The sequence below is a fragment of the Drosophila virilis genome, chromosome 3 (assembly GCF_030788295.1).
Source record: "Drosophila virilis strain 15010-1051.87 chromosome 3, Dvir_AGI_RSII-ME, whole genome shotgun sequence".
In the NCBI taxonomy this organism is placed as follows: domain Eukaryota; kingdom Metazoa; phylum Arthropoda; class Insecta; order Diptera; family Drosophilidae; genus Drosophila; species Drosophila virilis.
This window is the reverse complement of record NC_091545.1, coordinates 1,280,343-1,295,503: the sequence shown is the minus strand read 5'-3', so window position 1 is coordinate 1,295,503 and position 15,161 is coordinate 1,280,343. Positions and strand designations below refer to the sequence as shown.

At 39.0% G+C, this 15,161-nt stretch overlaps 3 protein-coding genes across 5 annotated transcripts in view; 1 reads left to right on the top strand and 2 right to left on the bottom strand.

Annotated features, from left to right (window-relative positions):
- Nucleotides 1-15,161, bottom strand: part of axo (axotactin) — a 96,993-nt gene that overhangs the window by 77,293 nt on the left and 4,539 nt on the right. The window contains exon 1 of one of the 3 annotated variants that reach the window (XM_032435495.2): nt 10,115-10,497. The exons of the other annotated variants lie outside the window; for them this stretch is intronic. The gene's annotated coding sequence lies outside the window, so the exon portion shown is untranslated. Of the gene's footprint in view, nt 1-10,114; nt 10,498-15,161 lie in introns of those variants that run through there. 3 annotated transcript variants of the gene reach the window in all.
- Nucleotides 904-1,381, top strand: LOC6636606 (uncharacterized). Its single transcript, XM_002060007.3, has one exon. The coding sequence runs from the start codon at nt 906-908 to the stop codon at nt 1,188-1,190; it is 285 nt and encodes a 94-aa protein (XP_002060043.1). The 5' UTR covers nt 904-905; the 3' UTR covers nt 1,191-1,381.
- On the bottom strand, nt 4,680-5,644 carry LOC116650801 (uncharacterized). Its single transcript, XM_032435501.2, has one exon. It carries the CDS (start codon nt 5,526-5,528, stop codon nt 5,244-5,246), a length of 285 nt encoding a protein of 94 aa, XP_032291392.1. The 5' UTR covers nt 5,529-5,644; the 3' UTR covers nt 4,680-5,243.

Here is a 15,161-nt window from a genome sequence, read left to right as displayed (position 1 = left end):
TTAGCTTTGGCCTGCCAATGTTCCTTGAACCTACCCCCAAGCGCTTTGTTCCCGACTAGAGATGGGCATGGAGCGAGTTTTGATGCGTGACACGATGTGTCCGTCTAGAGTCAGGCTGCAGTGGAAACAAATATTAGCTGAAACATTAACTTAAATCTAGTTGATAGTTCACAGGTTTCAGCCAAAAACTTTAAGGATGACTTTAACGAGTTTACGCAAACCTGCCTCCATTTCCTTTTCATAAGCAATTTTTAATTGCGGCTTTGGCTGGCCGGTCAAAAAAAAAAAACACAGCCACGTCGAGCGGGATGAAAAATGAGCAGGGCCAAAGTTCATGCAAATTAATAAACCTCAGAGTGGAAGAACGAACAAGTGAAAGGGCGAGAGAGAGGGCGATGCTCGTCAAGTGTGCGTGGTCATGTCGTCGTTGCGTCGCTGGCCAAGTTATTGATGCCAGCCACTCGCAGGTTTACCCCAACAATTTCCAATGCATGCTTGCGAAAAAGTTGGGCTGATGATTTGGGTCGACCAAGCGGAAAAAGTTTGCCTAGTTTTTGGTTTCCCGCCCATGCTCAAAGGGCAGGCCTCTCATGCATATGCGGCATTTGCCTAAAGTGCACAAATGCCACAACACGTAGCCGTTACGCGAAAGATAACAGCCGCTACCTGTGTGACGGCTCCCTACCGACCAGACGATAAGCCAACTGCAGCGGCAGGTGCAGCAGGTAAGGGCACCCCAAAGAATTGGACATGAAATATCACGGGCGCGCTTTTGGGGCAGCCAGGTAAAGGGTTCAACCCACAGGCACCTGAACCGGGCATAGCATTAGCATCAGGTCAAATCTGCAAGCATATATAAGGGGCACGTCGCGAGGGAATCCTCACACATTCACCACACGATCGTCATGGAAACAACAACTGCAAAGACCGCCTACGCTCTGTTCCTGCACCGCGCCGAGCTGCATCGTCGCCGCACACACTTTGCCAAGGTGTCACAGACGAAGATACAACTAACTAATCAACTGATTGCCAAGGTGAAGCAGCGCATGGACACCTGCAGCTACGAGGATCTACAGACCTTGGTGCGAGAGCAGCAGTTCAAGCGTTTGCTCGAGAAGAAGCTCAAGCATCGGGCCAAGCAGCTCAAGGCCTTGGTCAAACAGAACCGCAAGCTGAAAAGACTCCAGTAGAATAGTGAACCGGGAACAGACTAGATGGCACTGAATCATAGAATCAGTACTTAGTTCAATTAAATACTCATTTATTGCCTTTATAAAGGCAGAGAAATTCAATTTCTTATGATCGGCAAAGTTAGCTCATGTTAGCTATCTGACGATCTTTTCAATGCAATGGAAATCATAATTATTTATACTTATTTTCTACTTCTAATAAATTTCTACGATTTTTAAATTTAAAAAAAGTATGGTTTCTTATGGAATGATATAGCTTAGATCTCGAACCCAAAGCATTATAAAGCTTCAGTTAAGTTAACAAAAGGCAACAAGCTGTTTCCAACAAGTCGTTAATGAGAGAACGATTGTTCTAGCTCTAGCTATATGATCTAGTATTCCGCACTAATATTTGCAGCTAGGCGAGAAGTGTAACTATGAGAAGTGAACCTATGCCAACGAGCCGACTTCACAAAGAGGATGCTGGTTCGAATGGAAGGAATGAGCAGAATGATTACCCATTCCACTTGCTCTAGTATTGCAAAAATTGTTTTAAATCTCATAATAATGTGATCGAAAAATCGGATGAGTTTTGATCAAAATCTATATACGAATCTTGGGCTAAGATTTTGATATGAATTACGACTAAAAAATCGTTGTTCAGATTTGAATGCCAGATTAATATAGAGGTAAATCCATGAAGAAAAAGCCCAACATCAGGAAAATCGGATGAGATTTGACCGAGTTATGGGGGTGGGGAATTCTGACCCATGTCTACATACGAATCTTGGGGTAAGATTTTGACATGAATTTCGACAAAAAAATCGTTGTTCAGATTTGAATGCCAGATTAATATAGAGGGAAATCCATGAAGAAAAAGACAAACCTCATGAAAATCGGATGAGATTTGACCGATTTATGTGGGTGGGGAATTTTTACCCATGTCTACATACGAATCTTAGGGTAGGATTTTGACATGAATTTCGACAAAAAAATCGTTGTTCAGATTTGAATGCCAGATTAATATAGAGGGAAATCCATGAAGAAAAAGATAAACCTCATGAAAATCGGATGAGATTTGACCGAGTTATGGGGGTGGGAAATTTTGACCCATGTCTATATACGAATCGTGGGGTAAGATTCTGACATGAAATTCGACAAAAAAATCGTTGTTCAGATTTGAATGCCAGATTAATATAGAGGGAAATCCATGAAGAAAAATACAAGCCTCATGAAAATCGGATGAGATTTCACCGAGTTTAGGGGGTGGGAAATTTTGACCAATGTCTATATACGAATCGTGGGGTAAAATTTTGACATGAATTTCGACAAAAAAATCGTTGTTCAGATTTGAATGCCAGATAAATATAGAGGGAAATCCATGAAGAAAAAGACAAACCTTATGAAAATCGGATGAGATTTGACCGATTTATGGGGGTTGGGAATTTTCACCCATACGAATATAGACGAATCTAAGATTTTGACATGAATTTCGACAAAAAAAATCGTTGTTCAGATTTGAATGCCAGATTAATGTAGAGGGAAATCCATGAAGCAAAAGACAAACCTCATGAAAATCGAATGAGATTTGCCCGAGTTATAGAGGTGGGAAACTTTGACCCATGTCTCTATACGAATCTTGGGGTAAGATTTTGACATGAATTTCGACAAAAATTCGTTGTTCAGATTTGAATGCCAGATTAATATAGAGGGAAATCCATGAAGAAAAAGATAAGCCTCATGAAAATCGGATGAGATTTGACCGAGTTATGGGGGTGGGAAATTTTGACCCATGTGTCTATACGAATCTTGGGTAAGATTTTGACATGAATTTCGACAAACAAATCGTTATTCAGATTTGAATGCCAGATTAATATAGAGAGAAATCCATGAAGAAAAAGACAAACCTCATGAAAATCGGATGAGATTTGACCGAGTTATGGGGGTGGGAAATTTTGACCCATGTCTATATACGAATCATGGGGTAAGATTTTGACATGAATTTCGACAAAAAAAATCGTTGTTCAGATTTGAATGCCAGATTAATATAGAGGGAAATCCACGAAGAAAAAGATAAACCTCATGAAAATCGGATGAGATTTGACCGAGTTATTGGGGTGGGAAATTTTGACCCATGTCTATATACGAATCGTGGGGTAAAATTTTGACATGAATTTCGACAAAAAAATCGTTGTTCAGATTTGAATGCCAGATAAATATAGAGGGAAATCCATGAAGAAAAAGACAAACCTCATGAAAATCGGAAGAGATTTGACAGATTTATGGGGGTTGGGAATTTTCACCCATACGAATATATACGAATCTTGGGTTAAGATTTTGACATGAATTTCGACAAAAAAATCGTTGTTCAGATTTGAATGCCAGATTAATGTAGAGGAAAATCCATAAGCAAAAGACAAACCTCATGAAAATCGAATGAGAGTTGCCCGAGTTATAGAGGTGGGAAATTTTGACCCATGTCTATATACAAATCTTGGGGAAAGATTTTGACATGAATTTCGACAAAAAAATCGTTGTTCAGATTTGAATGCCAGATTAATGTAGAGGGAAATCCATGAAGAAAAAGATAAGCCTCATGAAAATCGGATGAGATTTGACCGAGTTATGGGGGTGGGAAATTTTGAACCATGTCTATATACGAATCTTGGGATAAGATTTTGACATGAATTTCTACAAAAAAATCGTTGTTCAGATTTGAATGCCAGATTAATGTAGAGGGAAATCCATGAAGAAAAAGATAAACCTCATGAAAATCGGATGAGACTTGACCGAGTTATGGGGGTGGGAAATTTTGAACCATGTCTATATACGAATCTTGGGGTAAGATTTTGACATGAATTTCGACAAAAAAGTCGTTGTTCCGATTAGAATGCCAGATAAATATAAAGGGGAAATCCATGAAGAAAAAGACAAACCTCATGAAAATCGGAAGAGATTTGACCGATTTATGTGGGTTGGGAATTTTCACCCATACGAATATATACGAATCTTGGGTTAAGATTTTGACATGAATTTCGACAAAAAAATCGTTGTTCAGATTTGAATGCCAGATTAATGTAGAGGGAAATCCATGAAGCAAAAGACAAACCTCATGAAAATCGAATGAGATTTGCCCGAGTTATAGAGGTGGGAAATTTTGACCCATGTCTATATACAAATCTTGGGGAAAGATTTTGACATGAATTTCGACAAAAAAATCGTTGTTCAGATTTGAATGCCAGATTAATATTGAGAGAAATCCATGAAGAAAAAGACAAACCTCATGAAAATCGGATGAGATTTGACCGAGTTATGGGGGTGGGAAATTTTGACCCATGTCTATATACGAATCATGGGGTAAGATTATGACATGAATTTCGACAAAAAAAATCGTTGTTCAGATTTGAATGCCAGATTAATATAGAGGGAAATCCACGAAGAAAAAGACAAACCTCATGAAAATCGGATGAGATTTGACCGAGTTATGGGGGTGGGAAATTTTGACCTTTGTCTCTTCACGAATCTTGGGGTAAGATTTGGACATGAATTTCGACAAAAAAATCGTTGTTCAGATTTGAATGCCAGATAAGTAAAGAGGGAAATCCATGAAGAAAAAGACAAACCTCATGAAAATCGGATGAGATTTGACCGAGTTATGGAGGTGGGATATGTTGACTAAAAAGTGGCAAGCACCCCTCAAGCAAATTTGAATCAATTTTCAATTTCATTGAAATGATAGTTTACAATTTCGTATGTGTTATTATATTATTTTGTTTTCACAGATCGATCCTAAATTTTTTCCGTTGTAAGAAACCATACATTTTTAAATTTTTGAAATCGTAGAAATTTATTAGAAAGTGAAAATACTTAATACTTAAAATAATTATAAAAAATGTACTAAATGATTTTCTTTGCATGGCAATGATCGTCATAGCTAATATGCCCGTTAAATGCTAACTTTGTTGATTTTATCATAAATTGAATTTTTTGCCTTTTTAAAGGCAAAGTAATGACTGCAATGATTCTATGATTCATTGCTGTCCAGTCTCTATCTAGTGCAAAGTCCAAAATTCTCTACTGGAGTCTCTTCAGCTTGCGGTTCTGTTTGACCAGGGCCTTGAGCTGCTTGGCCCGATGCTGGAGCTTCTTCTCGAGCAAACGCTTGAACTGCTGCTCTCGCACCAAGGTCTGTAGATCCTCGTAGCTGCAGGAGTCCATGCGCTGCTTCACCTTGGCAATCAGCTGATTAGTAAGTTGTATCTTCGTCTGTGACACCTTGGCAAAGTGTGTGCGGCGACGATGCAGCTCGGCGCGGTGCAGGAACAGAGCGTAGGCGGTCTTTGCAGTTGTTGCTTCCATGACGATCGTGTGGTGAATGTGTGAAGATTCCCTCGCGACGTGCCCCTTATATATGCTTGCAGTTTTGACCTGATGCAAATGCTATGCCCGGTTCAGGTGCCTGTGGGACGAACCCTTTACCTGCCTTAAAGCGCGCCCGTGATACTTCGTGGTCAATTCTTTGGGGTGCGTTTACCTGCTGCACTTGCTGCTGCAGTTGGCTTATCGTCTGGTCATAAGAGTTCCCTTGCACCGGTAGGTAAGACTATGCTTTGGTTTTGCTACATTTCCTTTATTATATTTCACAAGTAGTTATAGCTACGGACCGTTTAAAAAGCCGTGCAACAATTCTTGAAATTGCAATGCAGAAAACAAGCATAGTCCTGGAATTCGAACTAGCACCACTTTTTACCACTTTTACAGTTCTGCCATAGATCCAAATATGGTCACTATATCATATAACTATATAGGATATTAGCGGGTATATATCCCGGCTTTTCTCATAGTATGTATACACTGAATTTTCTTAAAGATCTTTAAACAAGAGTTTGAAACCAAAATTTTGGACCAAAACATATGTAGTCAGATTTAAATGCAAGATTAAAAGAAAACCATGAACAAAAATCCAAACCTTTTAAAAAATCGGATAAGATTTGACCGATTTATGGGAATGGGAAATTAATTTAGATTATTTAGTGAAAAATGTGAAATACGCCCCAAATGTTTTTTTTTTTTTATAGATTCTTGGAAATTAATTTGAGTGTTCCCGTCAAATCTGTGACCGCCATTTCCACCAAGGTAGCACTAATATGACAACAGTGGAAGTTGATCACTAAACAGTCAGTCATTCATTCAGTCAGTCAGTCTCTCATGACAAACAGTTTTGTATATAGAGATATATATATTCTAATATTAAACGAAGTTTGTGGTCGCAAAACTTTACCCTTTCGTTTTTCCATTTCCACTGACTACGAAAAACGTTTTAAATTATGCGCGTGTGTGTCTCACAACACACACACAACAACAACAACTACTGTAATAACAGCTATAACAACAGAAACAGCACGCGGGCCCCGCCCACCGCTAAATTGCACGTTTTAAGGCAGGCGCTGACGCCTTTGCGTGGGAAAAAAACCGCGCGGAAAAGTCGTGCAATATGTTGGGAGGGTGTACGAGAAAGTGGAGCGGCGGGGAGGGGGGGGGTGTATTGCAAAGTGTTGTAGGAGAAAAGGCAAAGGAAAACGAAGCGCAAAGGCGAAGGCGAACAAATGAAAGCAAGTGAAGTCAAATTAAATTAAATGACAGATGTCTGACATTTTGCTAGTGAATGTGTGTGTATGAGCGTGTATTTGTGTGTGAATGTAATATAAACACATGCAAATAAGACACGCACACACACACACAACAAACGCCTTGGTGTCGGGCAAAATGCACATGCACTTGCCCTCCAACTGGGCGCAAGGAGCGTGGCCTGGCATTATGTTTCTGCCGTTGTTGTTGTTGCTGTTGTGCATGTCTCCAAAGTGTTGCCCGCGTAAGCGTAATGAATTAAAATAACTTGATTGCTTGAAATTGAACGAATTGTTGTGGAGGAGCAGCACGAAGCAAAGACTCTCGCTTGGCTCTGACATCTCTAAGGGAAATTGCAGCTACGCTTTGCTGTCTGTGTGTGTGCATAAATATTTACTGAAATTTGTATATTAAGTGACGTTGAAAGCGGCGCCAGTTGTTGTTAGCAAATGGCATCAGCAGCGTGAAGTCATGCAACACACTCACACACACACACACATACAACCCATATGTGCGAGTGTGTGCGCGCTATAATAGAAGTCACGCTGCATGAATGAACGCATAAAAAGCGAGGCTAGCTGTGTGGGAGTCTGAAGAGGGCAGTGGGGTTTGCCGGCAAGACATACGAGCTGATCGCTGCAGGCATTTCGTTTACATACAACGTTAGGCATTAATATGGAGCAACAGTGTGTATTGCCTAAGGTGGATTTTTAGCAGTGTGTAATTTATTTAAGGCCAATATATTTTATTGCCGACCCTCAAGTTCGATAACTGTCAAGACATTGACTTTGAAACATTATGAACTACTTTTACAGCACATTTGGAACTAGTTCAGAGACTCTTAGTTTCGATAGCTGTCAAATAACTTACACTGAACTAGTGTACAGACTTGACAAAGTGTGTTTGGCAATTCGGAACCTAAATTTAAGAGTTTCTATTGCACATATAAATTTGTTACTCAATTTACAATCATTCACTTAGCATACTTTCAGCTAGATATATAAGAGCTTAGAGCTTACCTTAATAATCATTATGAAACTAGCTCAGACTGGTTCACAGATTATCTAAGTATAATTGAAAGCTATAATTCTTCATAGGCCCTAAAAAATAACTAACTATTTTTAGCAAACCTCATATATTATTTGTCACCTTATGTATGAGAACTTATCTGGTTCCAAGGTTTTGTTAGCAAGGAACATATGAGTGCCAGAGTACTTGTCAATTGGGACTAGCTCACAGCTCACAGGTAACAGGCCATACCTCTCCAATATCTCTCCAAGCGCTTTTTGGCAAATATGTGTCTGGAGCGGACAAAAACTACCCGACAGTCACTGTCCGCCGAACACAGTATTTACTGTAGTTCGCATATTAAATTTATTAGTGCTCTCTACAAATTGGTAACTTGGAGCTGTAAGTCTTAGGTTAGAAGTATATTGGGCACATTTTTCAGTATGACTAATACCGCTTAGTCAAGCCTTACTGTGCGCAAAATTTGCATAAATAAATTAAATGATTTTCAAGCACTTAAAAAATGATTTAATAGCATTAATGTTTGCCGCCGCCCTCAAAGTCAAAAACTATTCCATTAAATTAAACAATTAGTGCTTGACTTTTGCCAAAAGTTTAATGCAAGTTACAGTCACAGCAACACACACACACACACACACACACACACACACACACACACACAACCAGGCATACACACACGCCCAACATTTGGCGCTTAGAATATTAAACGTTATTTACACGGCTCGCTGAGCTCGACTTTGTGCATTCTGTCTGCGGCTGTCGTTTTGCCCCAGCTCCGCATATGGAACATGTTTGCGCATTCATTTGTTATTGCATAAATAATTATTGTTTAATTTGCTTACTTGCACTACATACTTTGTAATGAAGTTGTTTGTTTGCCCATTTTGCCGGCTGACAGACGAGTGCAACGGCCCAGACGGCAGCTACCCCCGCTTCCTCGCCGCCCTTGGCATCGGGTACGTTTTATGCAAATTCAGCTGAGCACTTTTTAATGTGGCCGGCATGCCTGGCATTTAAATGCAGCTAACTGACTTTATTATGGCTATTATAAATATATATATGTGTGTATATATATAATATAGGCATAAATAATTGCAGAACATTTGCCTTGCCGGGCTGGCAGTGCGCGTCATCTCATAAATTGCCCATTGACTGGGTATGGTTGATGTGGCTTGCATTTTATATATAGCTATAGATATATTAGAGAGTTTGTCCTAACTGGCTGACTGAGCTGTGTCGACCAGGAAGTTTAGAGATCGGGCTCCCGCGCAATATAGACACAATTTTCTTACCCCTGGCATTTACTACATTATCCCTTCGACTTCAATGTCGCTGGATAATAATAATATCAAGCTTCCGCGGTGGCAACATAATTTTTTTATATATAAAGTAAGTGTGTTTATCTCGCATCATAGTCACAATTTTGTTACCCGAGCAACGCTGGGTAATTTCTTCTCATAATTTTATATAGTTATTAGCATTAATAATTGCAGAACATTTGCCTTCGCCTCGCCGGCAGCGTGTTGCCTTTCAAAACTTGGCCATTGACTGGGCCCTGTTGCTGCCGCTTTCAATTTATGTATGTGTGCATATATAAACACATACATATGTATATGTGTATGCGTGTGTATGTGCTTCTGTATGCACAAGTGTGTGTTTAGGCACTCATACCATGTTTACACACACTCACACACACAGACACATAGAGTCTTACAATATTAAAAGCAATTTTGTAATTGCACTTCACTTTTCTATCGCTCTTTTTCTCTCTCTCTCTCTTCCTCTCTCTCACTCTCGCTCTTGCTTATTTCCTAAATTGTATCTTTATATATTTGTTTTTGCTTCTTAATATAACTATGGTATTTGTTTATGCACTGTAAAATTTGAGCTGCATTTGTACAATAACAAATATTCATTTCATTTGAATTTTATTTGCTTTAACTTTATGAAATTAAATTTGTTGCTTATTTGAAGCTGGCAAACTATCTTAAAGTACCTTATAAACGTTTTTTAAGAGGCTCTTATAATTGTTGGCTTTTTAATGCCCTTTTAATGAGTTAAAACGAGCATAAAGTATTGGTTCGATTATCTGTATATAGTTTTAAAATCTATCTGAGCTTGGAAATCTTTCAGAAACTTCCGTTCGACTTTCTGTTACAGACTGTGCATATATATCGAAACTTGCCAGATCGGAGTACTATATCAGAAAAGATTGGTCAAGAATTACCTTTCTCATACAAACACTCTCGTGTTATAGAATATATATATAAGCCAAATGTAACACTTACGAGCTCTAGCATGCTATTCACTTGTTGAAGATCGAAATTATATATCATATAGAAGACTTCGATGCAAAGGGATTTTAGCTGTTTATATTAGTTGTATTTCTTATTAGTTTTTAATTAGCTTTCTTCGAGATATCTTCACAAAACACAACAAACACTTTATTCATTCACTTTATTTTCCCCACAAAAATTTCCTTTAGGGCATTCACTTTTCTGCATGCATCAAATATCCATTTACTCCTGCCATATATATTTAATTTATGCACTCAGCATGGCTGGCAAAATATGTATTAATTGAGCATATTTACATTTTTTTTTATTATTATTGAAAACATTTGCATTCGGTTTCACTTTTGGCGTTTGTTTTGCTTTTATCCTATTAAAATAGTTTTGGGTTTAAGTAATAGACACACATATATTATGTTTATTAGCTGAAAATTAACATTTAGAATAATATATTATTATTTTGCAGCTAATTTCTATTTAAAACACATCGAATACGAAATTCCGTTTTAATTTTCAGTTTTCACTTAATTTTTTGCTCGTTAATTTTAAGCCCTTTTTTAAATAGAATTCTCAATAACTGCCACGCACTTTTGCAAATAAATATGTTAATTTAATTGCAAATGTTGTTAATTCTTGCATATATTTATATTTATTTTTATTAACTGACTGCAAATGGCTTAATTACTTGCAATTTATACAAATTAAAGTGGCGCAAAAAAAACAAAAAAAAAAAAAAAACCCAAACGAGTTTAATTTCAATAGATTGCAAATTGGGTTGCGCGCCGCGTTCGTTATCCTGTTTAACTGTTTAACTGATGATATGCCAGCTTATTGATTTAAGTCACTTCCTGTGCTTCAGCGATAATACATACGAGTCTGTGTGTGTGTGCGTGTGTGTGCTTAACACACTAACACTCTTAAATCATTATATCGCCACACAAAAAAGGAAACTTGTGCAAACACACACGTAGTTGTCGAACACGCAGAACGATACACACTCAAAACAATTTGGAGTGCTCTAGTGGGGAGTGCCCGACTAGGAAGTACACTTGTTCAGCTTCAGGCTGACGTTTCAAGTAACGTAACTGAGCATCTTCTAACCCCAGACAGATCCTGCCTTGAATAATTTTGTTGCTCATTGTACGATTCTTATGAAGATTTCACAGCATTTATACCAAAGCTTCGTTTTTTATAAAACTTAGTTATCAGAGAAGTGCAATATTCTGGATCTGCATTTCCCAAACGAGAGTAAACAGGGCGAGTTTGGAGTCTTTAGGCCCTATATACGTTTTTGTAAGATTACGAGTTATCGTTCACTAGAAATTAAATTGTTAGTTTCGTACACTAACAAGGTCCACATTTGCACTTTAGATTCTTCAATTTTTTCCGAGATTAACGCGCTTTCAAACAGACAGATACGGCTGCTGATGCTGATCAGGAATATGTATATATATATATATATATACTTCGGCGATATCTCCTTCCGTCTGTTACGTGCATTTGCGCAAAACCTTTATACCCTCTTTTGCCCATTTTTTTCAATGGGTTCAGTGTATAAAGAGGCGGTCCTTGGCGGGATGGGTGAGGTATAGGGGGGTCAGGCAAAACGTTTGCCCAAAATGAGGTCAAAGTGTGCACACGCTCTGGCATGTGCCTGTGCGAGCTTCAAGGATATGCGGTTGCAATAGTATTGCGTTTTATATTTTCACTATTTTATTTTCTGCTGACGCAGCGGGTGTGTGTGTGCGGATAGTATGTGTGTGTGTGTGTGTATCCTGCGGCTGATGAATCAACTTTTGCCTTTACTCAAGTCACGAAACACAAACGAAACGCACAGCCCAAACAAAAGTAAAGTCGAGGCTTACATTTGCCTGGGAAATCAGACACAATTGAGGCGCAGTCAATGTTGTTTTTCTCTGGTGCTCTTTTTTTTTCGGCACAGGACACAGAGTCCTGCTGCCCATATAAAAGCCGCAGTGTCGCTTAATTAAACGAGTGAGCAGCAACCCGCTTGGGGAATGTGGGCGGGCGGCTGGCCAACGTGTCGTATGCGCAATGTCTGCAGCGGCTCAAGCTGCCCCTCATTGAATCCTTTGAGGCGGCATTGAACCTTTTAGTGCTAATTGCTTGTCCGAGCTTAACGAGTCCGGCGCTTTCACTGCAGACTTTCACACAGACTTTCCCCGGTTTTTTTTAGGTTTTCTGCATTTAATCCACTTGCTTTGAACTACGCGGCGCGACTAAGGCCCCAGCAAATGTTTAGCTTAAAGCTACGCAGCGGCGGTGGCAGCGACGCCAGCGGCGACAGCGACGCAGCTAGTTAGCGTGCTAAGCAGTCACAATAGCTACAACAGCAACAATAACAACAACAACATTGTGGCGTCACGCACACTCCTCACAACCACGCCCACAATGCCCATGCCCATGCCCATCTACATGCATGGAGACAACGCTGTTCTGTGGTCTTGTAGTGGTCTCCACACACACACACACACACGCACACACACACACACACACACACACACACACACACACACACACACACACACACACACACACACACACACACACACACACACACGCACACAAATAGAGACTCACTCGAGCTACTCGGGGTGTTATTGTAGCCCGGCTTGGTTCTGGGGCTTGGTCGGGCTGGCGATTTGCTGCGGCTTAGCCATTAAACTGTGCACATTATTAGTTTAGGTTCGTCTGGACTTGGGTCAGTGCTACGATTAACCGTAATAGGCGTCAATTGGAAAATTGCCACCGATATGCCGCTCGGCTGAGCCAAAGCCTGAGACAGCGAGCCAGCGCTTCCTAAGAGATATTTATATGCATAAAGAAGTGCATATATATGCATTTAAAGAGTACTCTGGCTTGAGTTGTATTAAGATAAAAATGCATTTAAATCAAGTGCAAGTATATTCATCAAATAGGATTTCGTCGACGCAAACAGCTTATTTCATATGTTTAATAAACTGATTTAAATATAGATACTGCAGGTAATTACCTGGCGTAAGCATCTCAGAATTCGCTAATAATAATTTGTCCCAATTCCATCTAAGAAAAAACCTATGTTTACATTTATCAAAATTATACATACTTTCTAATTATTTGCTAAAGAAAATATTGATTCACTTTCCTTCAAATTCTGAAATTTGTGCTAAATATGTCAACCCTCCAGATTACTTTATATTTGTTTGTCTATTCGAAACTCTATAAAACAAGTACTCATTGTTTTGTCGAAATTCGAAGAATAAATAATATAATTTAATGCAATCAATTTTCAATTTCAGGTGAACTTCACACAGAAACCTCATCTTACATCACCACAAGTGAGTATTGCATAAAATTCAACCTAATAGCTTTTACGGCTTAGGCTGTGCATCAATCAATCAATCGACTGATTGGGTATGTACTGCACGTATCTGACAGTCAGTCAATCAAATATGCTATATTTAGTCTTTACAATATAAATTTAATTTTTCTTGCTTTATGGATTAAGTTGTGCATCAATGCTCGATCAGTCAATGCATCAGTCAACCTATCACTCTCTACTGTCGAAGTCAATTAGTCTTTCAATCAATCAATCGATAGTGTTAACATAACGTTAACAATGTTAACGTGTTGATACGCACTCAATCTGATGCTCTAACAAGGAAGAGTAACTACTCGTCGCTCAACGCCCCGCTCTTGTGATTTATTTGCCACTGGCTTCGGAGTCTTATGTAAATATTTGATGACATTTGCTCGGGCTGGTTGTAATCCTATTTTTTCTCTCCGTGTAGCTCATTGAAAATTCAATTTATTTTTTGGGCAAAGCGTAGCAAAAAAACAAAAGAAAAGATGCGAATTTGCATTACATTGATTTGCGCTACCCAGACGAGAATTTCTTTTGGCTAGTACGGGGTCGGTTTGAGGTGGAGCGAGGGGGCGTGCGGGATGGGTTGGGCGTGGTGTCAGCTGCGGTTCTTAGTCGGAACTTTTGTAATTCATGGCGCAATTGTCTTAATTCGAAAATTGCAGCTTCGCAGCTGTAGACAATTTGTGGCCATGCACGAGCACACGCATCTGGCAATGATAATCGTGTATCTGTATCTGAAAGATGCGACGTTGACGTCGCAGTCGCCGTCGACATCGACGATGATGCTGATGTTTAGCTTATCTGTGTGCAAATCGGGGCAAAATAACAAAACAAATTGCTCGTCAATTTGTTGCTCTAGCGCGTAACTGTAAACCATGTGACATGGCGGCGCGTCGCTTAAGCCCCAACTTGACGCTTGACGCTTGACCTTTGACCCTGGTCGGCTTGCGTGCCCCAACCCAATAAGAGCAAAGCTGCATCTACGCATCGCCATGCGACATTAAAGCTCATTTATGACTCGTCCGTTTGGCATCTTTTTTTGTTGCTGTTTAATTGACTTTAAGATTTTATTGTTATTAATGTTATTCATTATTATAAATGCGATTAGTTGATTGTATTTTATGTTTTCTTATACCCAGAAGTCGTTGAAAATGGGCAAAAGGGTTTAATGTTTTTTGCAAACAGAAGGAAGCTTCGAGTAGTCGCCACTCGAGTCATATATATTCTTGATCAGCATGACGTGATATATGATATAGTGATAATATAGTCAAGTTTTTCTGACTGCCTCTGGCAATGGGCCTATTTTGGAAATCATAAAACCTGAATTTTCATCTATCGAGAGTAACTCACGCAGAACGTGATTATTCTTGGTATAATAAATAAATATCGATTTTTGGATATGGTTTTTTAGGTATAACTTGAATATTATGAAAGCTAGACAAATCAAACTTTGTGTTTAGCACTTAGCTGAGTATATACAAATTTAAAATATTTCATTTTACGTATAACTTCCCCCATTTCCCATAAAGATTTAAGGTAGACCCTTGGGATTTGAGATGCATAAAGTCTTGTATGCCATATTCATTCCCTGAAAATTTAATCAAATTCGGACCATAAACACGCGAGCTAATCAAGAGTGCATTGCACTAAGTTGGGTTGGGACTAAAGAAAGAAGAA

Coding starts and splice junctions, on each gene's coding strand:
- LOC116650801 (XM_032435501.2), bottom strand. CDS start 5,528: ATGGAAGCAACAACTGCAAAGACCGCCTACGCTCTGTTCCTGCACCGC.
- LOC6636606 (XM_002060007.3), top strand. CDS start 906: ATGGAAACAACAACTGCAAAGACCGCCTACGCTCTGTTCCTGCACCGC.